The sequence below is a fragment of the Triticum dicoccoides genome, chromosome 3B (genome assembly GCF_002162155.2).
Source record: "Triticum dicoccoides isolate Atlit2015 ecotype Zavitan chromosome 3B, WEW_v2.0, whole genome shotgun sequence".
In the NCBI taxonomy this organism is placed as follows: Eukaryota; Viridiplantae; Streptophyta; class Magnoliopsida; order Poales; family Poaceae; genus Triticum; species Triticum dicoccoides.
This window is the reverse complement of record NC_041385.1, coordinates 857735667-857748996: the sequence shown is the minus strand read 5'-3', so window position 1 is coordinate 857748996 and position 13330 is coordinate 857735667. Positions and strand designations below refer to the sequence as shown.

At 42.6% G+C, this 13330-nt stretch overlaps 1 protein-coding gene across 1 annotated transcript; it reads left to right on the top strand.

Annotated features, from left to right (window-relative positions):
* Nucleotides 1-8400: 8400 nt before the first annotated feature.
* Nucleotides 8401-10691, top strand: LOC119278998 (very-long-chain (3R)-3-hydroxyacyl-CoA dehydratase PASTICCINO 2A-like). The gene is made up of 8 exons (XM_037560403.1): nt 8401-8679; nt 8774-8885; nt 8972-9079; nt 9180-9233; nt 9837-9907; nt 10027-10108; nt 10216-10312; nt 10400-10691. Exons 1-8 carry the CDS (start codon nt 8621-8623, stop codon nt 10468-10470), a joined length of 654 nt encoding a protein of 217 aa, XP_037416300.1. The 5' UTR covers nt 8401-8620; the 3' UTR covers nt 10471-10691.
* The last annotated feature ends 2639 nt before the right edge of the window (nt 10692-13330 follow it).

Sequence of the window (13330 nt, the reverse complement as noted above, 5' to 3'; positions counted from 1 at the left end):
AGGGGACGAGGGAAGACTGCGAGGAGGACGAAGCTGGGGTCGGATCTGACGGTTTTAATCGCGCGTATCGGGCGTCCAGGGCTCGACCGGCCCAACCGTTCAGCCGGTGCGCCGGCGCCTAGCGTCGCCCTATATAATTTCCCATGGCACACAACTATGCTTCTGTTGCCTAACCAATAGCCAAGAGCTAAACGTCAGACCACGTGTGGACCAGGACGACCACATTCTATGCCCTGTCCAGCATCAGGTGATTCCAAAACCGGCGACTAGCCGCAACGACTGTACATCCTACACCGGGAGTCGCAGATTACAACCTCATCAGAGAATCCTTCATATGATAGCACTTCTTTTATAAAGTGTTTTTTTTAACATAAGATACATACGTGCATACATTCATCTCTATAAACGCATACACGCACATCGGAAATTCTAAAATAAATCCAGGAACAATACGAGCACCGGGACTTGAACCCTGATGGGCTGAAGATATCAGTGTCCCTTTAACCATTCAATCACAGGTTGGTTCGCTTATAAAGGATGTTTTTATTAACTCAAAATCAAGCATCAAGAATCTACAAAGTATGATAATCAGTGCCTGGCCTCTACATAATTAAGATACACAAAGCCAAATAATAACAATAGTCTGATGCGCAGTTTGTTGATTGGTGTTGGATTTTATTTTGTCAACTTTGGAACGCGTGGGCGCGGCACCATACATTCCCAAACTTGTTTCTACGCAGCTACACTGATGCATCTTGCAATGATCTTGGGAACAACTGCCCCTTGTTAAAACATTTGAGGACAAAACCATCATCATCGGTCAAGATCAAGCGGACCTTTTCAATGTGCTTCGACAGAGGAACAACTGCCCCTTGTTAAAACATTTGGGAACAACTGCAACGATATCTGTAGACATGGGACAGATAATCGGTTTTTCAATGTGCTTCGACAGAGGAACGACTTCCAGAAACAACAAATCTTCTCCCCACAGATGAATACAGCGGACCTTTTGGCTAAAGGAAAGCATAGACCAATTTTGTGTCTCCTACTGTGTTGTGCACGCAAAATCGATGAACAAACAGAATTATTCGTGACACGCATATGCCTTAATATAATTTTAGATGTAACTAGGTAAACAAACATAATTTTATCTTATATGCCTCAATATAATTTTAGATGTAATATACTACATATAAGTTATTTTTAGTAGCCTTCATAAATTTTTGAATTGATTAAATATTTTCTAAAATTTCAATGCCAAGAAATGCACTTAATTGCATAAATAGAGCGAATGGACCCCATTTTTTAAAAAAAAATACCTGTTACATTAGTGGTGTGTGTCAAGTGTATAGTTTTTTAGGGCAACCCTCCCTCTCGAAACCTAGCTTCTTGCTTGGATATGGTATGGTTTCTAATAGTCTACATGACAGCTTTTACGAAACATTCTCAAATTTAAGCCACATCATCTATGGGTTATATAATCAAACCATGCCAAGTTTCGTGATTTTTTGAGCTTTATTGGAATTTCTGAAAACTAAAATGGCAGTACCACCACGTTTGTGCTCGGTTCTCGGCCACCTAGTGTCAAGGACTCTTTTCTTTCCTTACACAAGGCTTAAACATTGGCTAAAGACTGCTAATAAGATTTATCAAGACATGTAATTTAAATTTGAATTATATCCATTAAATGCCTAGCAGTGCATTTTACGACTTAACTATAGCAAACGGACCTTAGAAAATCCCAAAATTTGACATGATACATTTAATAGTGCGTGTTGAGTGTGGAAAACATTTCAAGGCCAAATGATGAACCGATGGTCACTTCGCCTCCAAACTTGACATATGCCCTCTCAAAACCTAGTTTTTTCCTCGGAGATGGTCCGGTTTGCAAGCAGTCTACATGAAACTTTTGTGAAATATTATCAAATTTTTAGCATAGTCTTTAGGGATCATATCATGACACTATGGCAAGTTCCATGATTTCTGAGCTTCACTTGAATTTCTGAGAATTAAAATGGCAATAACCAACATGTTGGTGCTCGAGCCTCGACCACCTGGCCTCTAGGACACATTTTCTATCCTTACATGAGTCCTAAACATAGACTAAAGACTAACATTAATTTTTTTCATACCATTTATGACGATTATTTCATGTACCCACAGTTTAAATTGAATTATGTTCATTAAAGGTCAGTTTGGTTGGCACCCTGGGCCACAAACTCCCCTGAAATCTGTTTGTCGTTCGTTTTGTTAGCACCCTGAACAGGAATTTCCTATTGGACGCACGTTGCCTCATACTGTTGAGGTTTTGCACCGGGGGAGACCGAGCGATCGTTTGACTGGGCCGGCCCGTTTAAGCTTTCATTGTCCCCGGTTTTGGGAACCATCTAAAGGCTTTCAGCAGTTTTTTTTGGTTTTGGGAAACTTCTACAAGGTTCCTGAACCGGGTTTTTTTTCCTTGTTTTGCTTCCTTTTCTTTGTTTTTTCCTTTTTTTTTGTTTCTCCATTGTTTTTTCTTTTTTCCTGCTTTTTTCATAAAAATGTTGAATTTTTTTTCACATTTCCAAAAAATATTCGGAAGTTTAATTATTCTAAAAATTATAAAAATGTTTGCACTTTTGAAAAAATGTTCAAAAATGCAAAACAAAAAATGTTCAAAATATTCGAAATTAGTTTGCCTTTCCAACAAATGCTAGGATATTTTCAAATAAAAGACAGCATTGTCTGTAAAAAAAGTTCGTGTTTTACAAAATTTGTTCAAAGATTTCAAAAAAGTTTGTAGATTTCGAAAAAATTGTTCACGTATGCAAAAAATGTTTGTGCTTCCATATTTTTTCAGAATTTTCGAAATTGTTCTCCGTTTCAAAATTTGTTCTCAAATTTTAAAAAATGTTCTTGCTTTAGAAAATTGTTCACAAATTACGAAAATATTCATGTTTTCAATAAATATTTGTGCTTTCATATTAGTTCAGGATTTCAAAATTGTTCTCTGTTTCAAAATTTGTTCTCAAATTTTAAAAAATGTTCTCGCTTTACAAAATTGTTCACAAATTCTGCAAATGTTCATGTTTTCAAAAAATGTTTGTGCTTCCATATTTTTCAGGATTTTCGAAATTGTTCTCCGTTTTAAAATTTGTTCTCTAATTTTTAAAAATGTTCTTGCGTTAGAAAATTGTTCACAAATTCTGAAATGTTCAAGTTTTTAAAAAATGTTTCTGCTTCCATATTTGTTCAGGATTTTCGAAATCATTCTCCGTTTCAAAATTTGTTCTCAAAGTTTTAAAAATGTTATTGCTTTAGGAATTCGTTCACAAATTCTGAAAATGTTCATGTTTTCGAAAAACATTTCGAAAAATTAAAATTTGTTTGTGACATCATAAAATTGTTTGTTCTTCAAAAAAAATGTACGATCAAAATTTAATTAAAATTTGGAAAATCGTAAAGGATTTTTTTCAAACAGTGTTAAGTCTTATACTTTCTTAGGTTCTTATAGTTTTCCGCTGTATATTGGTCAACCGAGCCCTTCTGTCGTGGTGGCTAGTAGCGTGCGCACACAAGTCAGCAGTCATGTCTTCGATTGCCATTCATCGTGCCCTATATTTTTTCTGCAATTTTTCACCTGCTATTTTTGGCGCACTGCAATGGGCCGGCCCGTTTAATCATTTCAGTAATCCTGGTTTTGGGAACCTTCTAGATGTTTACGGCCAGGTTTTTTCCGGATTTGGCAACTTTCTACAAGGTTGCTGAACCGATTTCCCTTTTTTCTTTCCTTTTTACGTTTGTTTTTATCTTTTTTCCTTTTTCTTTTCTCTGTTTATTTTTCATTATGATTTTCTTTTGTATGTTTGTTTTTCTCCATTTCTTTCCTTTTAATTCTCTTTCTTTTTTTTCTTCATGTTTGTATTCCTTTTTATTTATGTTTTCTTTTTGTTTTCTGTTTCCTTTTTTCCTGTTTATTTTGTTCGATACCAATATTGTTCAGAACTTCAAAAACAAATCTCGTTTTCCAAAATTTGTTCACAATTTAAAGAAAAATGTCTGTGTTCCAAAAAACGTTCTTTTTGAATTTTGTTTACAATTTCAAAAAAAATGCGTTTCACAAAATGTTCAAGAATTTCAAAAAACATTGTTGTTTTCAAACTTTGTTTCTAATTTCAAAACTTTTTGCATTTCAAGAAGTTAAGGAATTTCAAAAAATGTTCTCATTTTCAAAATATGTTCACAATTTCAAAAAACTGTTCGTGTTTTAAGAAAATCAGGAATTACGAAAAATGTTCTCATTCTCAAAATCTGTTCAAAAATTTTGAAAAAATATGTTCACACTTCAAAAAATGTTTGTGGCCTCAATATTTCTTTTCAAATTAAAAAATCAAATGTTTCAAATTTTGTTCGCATTTCCAAAAAAGTATACAACTATGAATTTTGTTCGCATTTTAAAAAAATGTTCATATTCTCACGTTTTGTACATAATTTAAAAAATGTTCTTGTTTTCAATATTTGTTCCAAAATTAAAAATTATTTGTGATCTAGGAAAATATTTGGTAATTTTAAACAAATGTTTAGTATTTTTTGCAATTTGTTTGGTTTTTCGGAAAATGTTCAGTTTTTTATTAAATGTTTTCATTTTAGAAAACAGTTCAGGATTCGAAAAACAATTCCTGTTTAGAAGTAACAGAATTACAAAAAGATTCACTTTTCAAAAAAAGTGCGTCATTTCAACACCGTTCAGAATTTTCAAGAAATGTTTTCCAATTGTGAACCTCTGTTGTATGGTCTTATTTGGTAATTGTTTTTGCCGCACGATAAAAAACAACAGGCGGCACATCGGTGGGTTGGCTGACGCTGAGGACTGCTTGAGTGAAGCCTCGCCATTTCTGCCACAGAATGCGGCAGATAGGTGGTTCACTGGTGCATGCCTATCTATAAATTAATACTAAAATAGTTGGCTGGGCTGATGGGCTCCACACTAGTAGAGATTCTTAGCTCCTAGGTGAAAACACCGTGCTCCGGGATGACGACGTCGATCTCGGGTGTTGCTTCCCTTTTCTCGGTGTTATTGTGGGTCCAATCATGGTGTCAGGGCTCCTACATGAAAAAGCCTAGTTCATCTTCTCGGGCTCAATGGCAGAGGCACTTGTGCCATTACCCTCTTGAGTTTGTCGTCACGAAGCCCTGGTACCTTAGCTGGTCAGTGACTTCGAGCATGCTTTATCCCTAACATGTAGTTCCCACGGCTCTAACGTGGGGTGGCCCCAGTGATCTCATATCTTATACATGTGTCCCTGTGATCTCTGTTCTCGGTCCTTGTTATCTCTTGGCAGGAGCGGCGCTCCATGGCCCGGAGCGAGTGGGCAGTCTCAACGATAAATCGGCCCTTTCGAAGATGGCTCGGTGTGTTTGGTACTACGGTGTCCGATGGTTTCTCAAGACGGCGCGTTTTTGGTCCTGTTCAGTAGTCTTGGGTGTCTTTTGTTAGATGTGGTGTTTCCTCTTCTCTCGTTCAATGTTGGGCTAGTTGCACTTGTACCGCTTGCTTGGATGCCAGACCAACCGTATATCCTGCAGAATAAGTCACCGATAAGAATCTCATAAGGGGAACCTTCTTTCCTTGTATCATCCAGCTCTATACTTGATGGAAATATTGGATTAACTGTCTGCTATCATCCAACTCTTCAAGTGTCATGATCAACGGACAGATGGGGGACATAATTAAACTACAGAGTGGCCTAAGACAAGGAGATGCTTTATCACCATATCTTTTCATTCTCGTGGCCGATATTCTACAACAAATGTGCATATCTGAATATAAGAACTCTTCAGCATCCTCTGAAAGTTGATGGGTCTTTTCCAGTATTGCAATACGCAGACGACACCCTGCTGCTGATCAAAGGCACGCAAGAGTAGGCACAAGTTGTTAGGAGGGTGTTGGACGCGTTCTCAGCCTTCACTGGTTTGCACATCAACTTCAACAAGAGCACCTTTGTGCCGGTTTGCATGGACGAAATCTCTTCCAAGAGGGTGCCTGACATAGTGCAATGTCCAATATCCTCTTTTCCATGCACCTACCTGGGTTTACCCCTATCCTCGTAGAAAATCAATCATGGGATGTTGCTTCCTGTAATTCACAGGGTTGATCGAAGGCTATCTGGTCTGCTCGCTACCTTCCTCTCCTGGGGCGGCCGTCTCATCCTCATAAACTCTATTTGCCTCCATCCCCAACTATTTCATGGCATGTTTTATATGGCCTCAACAATCACTAGACAAGCTGGAGTGAATCTTGTGCGGCTTTCTTTGGCAAGGCAAGAACTTGGCAGCCGGTGGGCACTGTCTGATGGTATGGATTTCGTCACTCTCCCAAATCTTAATGGAGGGCTTGGTCTCCAAAATTTAAAGGAGCATAATTTGCCAATAATCTGTAAACTCACTTCTAATATTATGCAAGGCAAGGAAGCTCCATGCTACGAATGGTTCGCCAAAAGATACTGCAGCAACAGACTCCCAGACAGTATACAGAGTGGGGACACTCCCACTTGGCGATGCCTGCAATCAACCATACAGCTTGTTATACAATCTACCCGGTGCGTACTGGGAGAAGGATCTAGAATCTCTTTTTGGAAGGATTGGTGGCTTGATTGCTGAAGAATTCAATTCTCCTTCTCATTGCTCTTTTCTTTTGCCCGAACCACAAGTTGCTCTGTTGCATCATAGTTCAATGATGGAATTTGGGACATAAAGCTACATCCGAATTTGACTGCCACAACCAACAAAGAATTGCAAGCTCTAAATGTTATTTTTGCTAGAATCCAACCTATGGAGGACCATGCAGATCTCCGGAGGCCAATCTGCCAGTATGACAAACCAACAACATCTTTCTCTATGAGATGATCACGTTTAAGGGAATAGAGTGCCCCTTCAAATACAAGATCTGGGATAAAACTATTCCCAATAAATACTGAATATTCCTCTGGTTGGAGGTCCGTGGAAGATTGAATACAAGGGACAATATGCTGAAGAAACAATGGAGGATCAGCACACACAATTGTTGGGATTGGTGCCTAGCCTCAGAAACTATATGCCATGTCATTCTGAGATGTCGATTAGCCGATGTGGTATGGCATAGGGGCGGCCTGCAGGGTATCGCCAAAACCTGCATGGACTTGCAAACTTTCATTTTATCTGCGGTGGCCATGTCCGCATGGCAATCTCTGGCACATCCTCTTTGCGGCGATTGATGTGGCTCTCTGGATGGCCCAAAATGCTCTTGTCTTCAGGATAGAGCGACGGACAGCAAGCCGAGCTTTCAAAGAGATACATCAGCTTTTTTATCTCTGGAAGCATAGAGCCCGGCGAGATCAAGACATGACTACCTTGTGTAACTATGCTGCTATTTCCCCCCAAGCCTAACCCCCTCTTCTTTCGCCCTTTATGTTTCGTCTAGGCTTGGTGGTGGCCTGCTGCACATGTTGTGTTGCGCCCACACCACCTTCATGTAATACGACTTTCGTCATCCGGGATTTTACCCTGTTTTGAATGTAAAAGAAGCGTTCTTTTCTTGTAGCAATAAGTATTCTACACGTCATGTGGTTTGTTCGGTAGCATAGATGATGTGATAATACGTCTTGGATGCGAAATTTGATGATTGGTGCTGGGTTTCGTGGGTCAAATCGATAGCCAAAGCCTAAACCCCGAAACACGTGGGCGCCGCACTTTACCATTCCATGCCCGATGCAGCATGATGAGATTTCAGGTGCCTAGCCACATCATCGACCGTTTATCCCATAGGAGGCATCGCGGAAAGGCTCCTTGGTTCCTCGGAACAATAATAAGTATTCTAAAGACCGCGTTGGAATTTCTCATGTCCACTTGTTTGTGTGACTTGTAAATCCGTACGTGCAATTCACGTTCATATTCGGTAGCATATTAACTGTTATGCTAAACGTGTTGAGCGCTCATCATTGGAGCAGCCTGTGCCATTGGGTTGACCCGGTTTGATGGCCAAGATTTGTTGGATCTACCGTTTGGATACACACACATATTGGATGCAGTGGATGATTGATTGGTTGAACCATGATCAACACCATGTGACACAAGGAACATCACCAGTTGTGGCACTGCATCTGCTGCGTGCTTGTCTAGGGTTCAGAAAACAGACCGCTCTGCAAGGATGCTTGTTCATGATCCATGCTAAACGTGCTCAAACTGTTTCACTGTGCTTCGACAGAGGAACGGAAATCTACTCCCCACAGGAAGTTTAAAATTTCTGAGAAAAACAGAGGGGAATTTCGTGTCTCCTGCTGTTCTGTGCACGCGAAATCGATGAGCAAACAGAATCCATTCTACGTGAGTCGATGAGCAAACAAGTAATCTGTTGCTGAGGCCGCTGGAGTGCAGTTGAGCAGAATTCCTTCTCCGTGGGTCGTGGCGGTCGCTCAGCACATTGATTGCCACTAAATGGATGCCGGTGGCAGCTGAGCTGAGCTGAGGTGTGACCTCGATCCGCCCCAATTAAACCGCCGCGGACCCGCCCACGGGCAGCCGCAGCTATCTATAACCCCGCGTCGTCTCCTCCGCACCACCAGAGATCCGGCCGGCGGCCCAAGAAGAAGAAGCAGCGGAGACGATGGCGGCGGTGAAGCGCGCCTACCTCGCCGCCTACAACTGGGCCGTCTTCTTCGGATGGTTCGTCTTCGTCCCGCCGCTGCTTGATTCCTCTTTCCCGCCGTCTAGTTCTTGATTGACAGATTGATGAGGATCCGTGCGCTCGTGGGTGCAGGGCGCAGGTGCTCTACTTCGCCGTGGAGGCGCTGCTCCGGTCGGGGCACGAGGCCGTGTACGCCGCCGTCGAGCGGCCGCTACAGCTCGCGCAGACCGCCGCCGTCCTCGAGGTACACCGCCCGCCGGATCTTGCTTCTTTCTCTCGATCTGTTCAGTTCTGAAATCTGAGCTCTGCATCCTGCGTGTCCCATGCCAGATCCTCCACGGGCTGGTCGGGCTGGTGAGGTCGCCGGTGTCGGCCACGCTGCCGCAGATCGGGTCGCGCCTCTTCGTCACCTGGGGCATCCTCTGGAGCTTCCCCGAGGTACTGTGTCCTTCTCCATGGCGCCTCTCTCTGTACTTCTTGCTGCGTGCATGCCTCATCCTCTGTTTTCCTTGCTCTGTTTTCTTGTACGGCTTTGCAGACCAGGACACACATCCTGGTGAGCTCCCTGGTCATCAGCTGGTCCATCACCGAGGTATGTATGTATCCACCACTGACTTCACTGAGATCATCATGCATGCTCCTGATAATCTAGAAATTACCGTTCTTCAAATTAACTGTGTTATCGAGCCGCGAAACGCAGCTGTTGCTGTTAGACTAGCTGAAGATGTGCTCCTGAACTAATGCAATGCGACGATGATACTTGTGATAGGAATTTCACACAAAATCGCCGCAGCCTAATTCGCTATACTGTCAGTATTACGCCAGGGTAGTGCTGAGTCAACTAGAAGTCTGAGGCACTATCACTGTCTGTCAAGATTTTTTTTTCTTCAATCATGCACTTTATTCTCTCAATATTAATTGCAAATTAGAAGGCTCGGGGCAGCAATGCTGATGTACTAGAAAAGAACACTAGAAACTTGGATGGAAAGAACCTTGGATGGATAACAGAGAAATTATGCTGCATATTATTATCTATCAAGTCCAATAGGTTGCCAGAGTCATGGCATATGGTCCATGGTTTGTTAAAATGCGTTGATCCCAATTATCTGATCACTTGGTTGATATGAACGGATGGTAAATTCTGCAGATTTCAGAAACCTAGTTAGTTACTCTAGTGCTGGGTGTTGCAATGCAGATTATTAGGTACTCTTTTTTCGGCACGAAAGAGCTGTTTGGATCTGCCCCATCATCGCTTCTATGGCTTAGGTGAGGCCACATCACACTGCTTCAACTCTGCATAAGGTTGCAGATTGTAAGTCAGCGCAACATTAATTAATTATATAAAGTATGAATCTTTACATCGAATCGATCCTGGATGTGTGCAGGTATAGCTCATTCCTAGTCATGTACCCAACCGGCATCAGCAGCGAGGTTGGTTTGATATATATTGCATTGCAGTTCATCAAGGTATTATCTTTTCTGATGAAATCCATTAGAGCAATTGATCAATGCACTCGTAAACTGTACGAATGTTGCTAATTTTCACGTTTTCACATTTTAATTGATAATGGCAGGCATCAGAGAAGTACTGCATCAGAATGCCCAACAAATGGAACTATTCATTTGATTACTTCTATGCATCAATCCTGGTACTCCTAGTTTACGTCCCAGGTACCTTTTCCTGTCCTCGCCGACGATTCATGTCTCATTCATTAGCACCTAGTGTGTGTACGCTTACCATATTAACTTTGGGTACAGGAAGCCCACATATGTACACCTACATGCTAGGGCAGCGTAAGAAGGCGCTTGCAAAGTCAAAGACCGCGTAAATCTTATTGATATGTCTTACAAAATTCGGTGACACATCATTGTGCTTCTCATCTACGTCAGCAAATCAAAAGTCTGATCTTGTTGGGCACTAGATTATTAAACTCTGTGTCATGTGAATGTGGTTGTTGCTGAATTTGCATTTGGTTGCTAGATACAATGTCAAACACTAAAGACCAAAATTTCGTTTGACGTAAACCTTGCTGAACATAAGCTTTGCCTACTACTCTCTCTGTCCCGAATTACTTGTCTTAGATTTATCAAGATACGACGTGTTTAGATACATCCGAATCTAGACAAATCCAAGACAAGTAATTTGGGACATGTTTTTTAGGTGTAGAATAAATACCACAAAGATATAGCTACAAAAATTCTCATAACTAATAACTACAATAATTCTCATAACTGACATCTTTACGTTCAGTATCCAAGAGATTGATGCCATGTGATTCACTTAAGAGGGATAATTAAAATTTATAATATCCTATCCTATCCTATATTGTATAGACATCTGGCTCCGGGGGGAAAAGCCACATTGTACATCTGTACCAAAGGTCCCTCTGCGGCTGGCTTATGATCTTGGATCTCAGGTCGAGCACCTCGCCTGTGTCGGCAAAATAAACTGCATCCTTCTCTATCTCTCCGGATGCATGAATGGACTTGCAACAGTATCTGCTGATGAAGAGTGCTTGGCCACAATCCACGGCCGACGTCGGGGCAGGCAGGGGATGTGCTCATTCGCGGCGGCGGGCCACAAACGGCACACCGCCTCGACCATGCAGTGGGCACGGTACGCCGCCCGGAAGCGAGCGCAGTCGACGGAGTCCGCCATGCGCCAGGAACGGTACACCGCACCGAAGTCCGCCGTGTGATCGATGGAGTCCGTCGTGTGGTGGTGGGAAGAGCGCGCCGCCCGGAAGCGAGCCAGGCTGCCTAGGAGCGCCCGTAGCAGACAATAGCACGCAGACCAAAAGAGCAGCCAGGAGCAGGCCGCCGACCAGATGCCGCGGCGGCGGCCGGCAGCGGATGGGAGGCCGTCGCTGACGAGGCCTAGGATGTCACGCGGGAGCTCGGACCAGTGACACCATGGCGGACTCGACGACGCCATTGATCGATTGGTCGAGCTACTAGGTGATACTCGTAGATCGGACCGGATTGAGCTGCAGATGCTCTCGTCAATGACCTTCCGCCTTCTAGGTACAGATCCAACGGATTTTTTCTCGAGGGAGATTATTATTTAACCTAAAAGAGAAGTTGTTACCGGAATCTTTTTTTCTCTAAAAACTGCCTCCTTGATTGAATGGGCCTACGTACTTGGGCCAGATTCTGGCTTTGATTTGTTTCCTAATAACGATTCCCAATTTCTCTTCCCACAAAAAAAAAAGAGAGAGAGAGAAACGGTTCCAATATCTCATGTCTGATCCATACTTCCAACTTCCAAGAAAAATTTCTTGTCCTGCAAGAAAAATATCTTGTCCCCGCTTGAGCTACCATACTTTGTTGGATTTACGACAGACCCCCCTATCATAGTTGTCCCTATAGATATAGAGATCGCCCTGGTGTTATTAGTACACCTACCCTTAGCTATCAATATCAAAATCCCTACTTGTCTTTGGGTTCAACAATATAGAGATCGGTTACTTCCTCTGCTAAGGCTTTGGTTTCATTGTATTGACTATGAAAGGTACGGTGTAGGTTCCCACGATCTTTCCTACGATTTCTACGAATAGATGACTACGACTAACGCAAGAGGGATTCCTGCGACTAACGCTAGAGCAAAGGGAAAGGACAATGAAGCAGCAATAAACAGATTGAAGAGCTATTAGTATAGCAAGTATTAATTCAAAATTTAGTTAGTTTGGGAAGACTGCTTTGCCTGGATTGATGGCGAGCCTGGAAGCCTTGCTTCTCCACGTCTGATCCATACTTTCAACTTCAAAGAAAATTCTCTTGTCCCTCAAGAAAAAAAAACTCTTGTTTCTTGTAAATAGTTTTGGACTTTTGTTGGATTTGTTTCGAACTAATAAGTGTACCAATGTTTTTCTTGTCCAGTTTGGGTTTTTGGTGATGGTAGCTTTTCTTTCTGCCCTACGAATAGAAGCACCAATATTCTACTGCAACAAACATATTTTCCGTATATTGATATTTTAAGAGCGGCAATCCGCTGGTGAGCACTGTAGTAATAAAATCACCAAATGCAGGAGACGGGTTTTACCTCCTCCTGTAGGAGGACCTGGGTAAATATCAGTCTCATGCCTTACCATATCGACCCGCCGTTTGCACTCCCATCTGAACAAATATGTCGTCATCGATGGCACTGCCAGTCATGAAACCCTAGCAGTTGGCGCACCAGGTTGGGGCGGCATGTGCAGATCTACTGAACTAATTGAGATGCCCCTTCCAAAGCAGAAAATCGGTGGCCTCTTGTCAGGATGTTTCCCCATCGGTCCACACAAATTGGTCTCCAATGAGACGGGGAGTTATATCCTCGTTGTCCCATTTGACAACTATCATATCTTCCAGTTCAGGTGCCTGAGCTTCATGGCTGACAACCTCTGTGAGCTGTGTGGCTGCGACGGCATACCCTGTTGTGCGGAGACCCGGACACATGCCTCACAATCAGGGACGGGCCTACAGAACAAGAATCCCGTACAGCCGAGAGCTTCATAACCAGAAGGCGCCAGGCAACAGAGACGCAAGGCACCGCAGTGTGAGAACTACTCCCCAAATAGAGGATGCTCCCTTCAAGGCCCGAGGTCTCGACACCTCACTAGCGAGTGTCAGTTTCCTCCTCAGGTACCTCGTTTGAGGTGTCCCCTTGACGCCTCACAACAAGGAGAACAATGGCAAAGGAAGCGCAGG

What these genes read in the sequence shown, in the direction of transcription:
- LOC119278998 (XM_037560403.1), top strand. Translation starts at nt 8,621, where the DNA reads ATGGCGGCGGTGAAGCGCGCCTACCTCGCCGCCTACAACTGGGCCGTC. An exon ending in AGACCGCCGCCGTCCTCGAG is followed by an intron (nt 8,886 to 8,971) that starts GTACACCGCCCG and finishes GTCCCATGCCAG; the next exon opens with ATCCTCCACGGGCTGGTCGG. An exon ending in ACTCCTAGTTTACGTCCCAG is followed by an intron (nt 10,313 to 10,399) that starts GTACCTTTTCCT and finishes CTTTGGGTACAG; the next exon opens with GAAGCCCACATATGTACACC.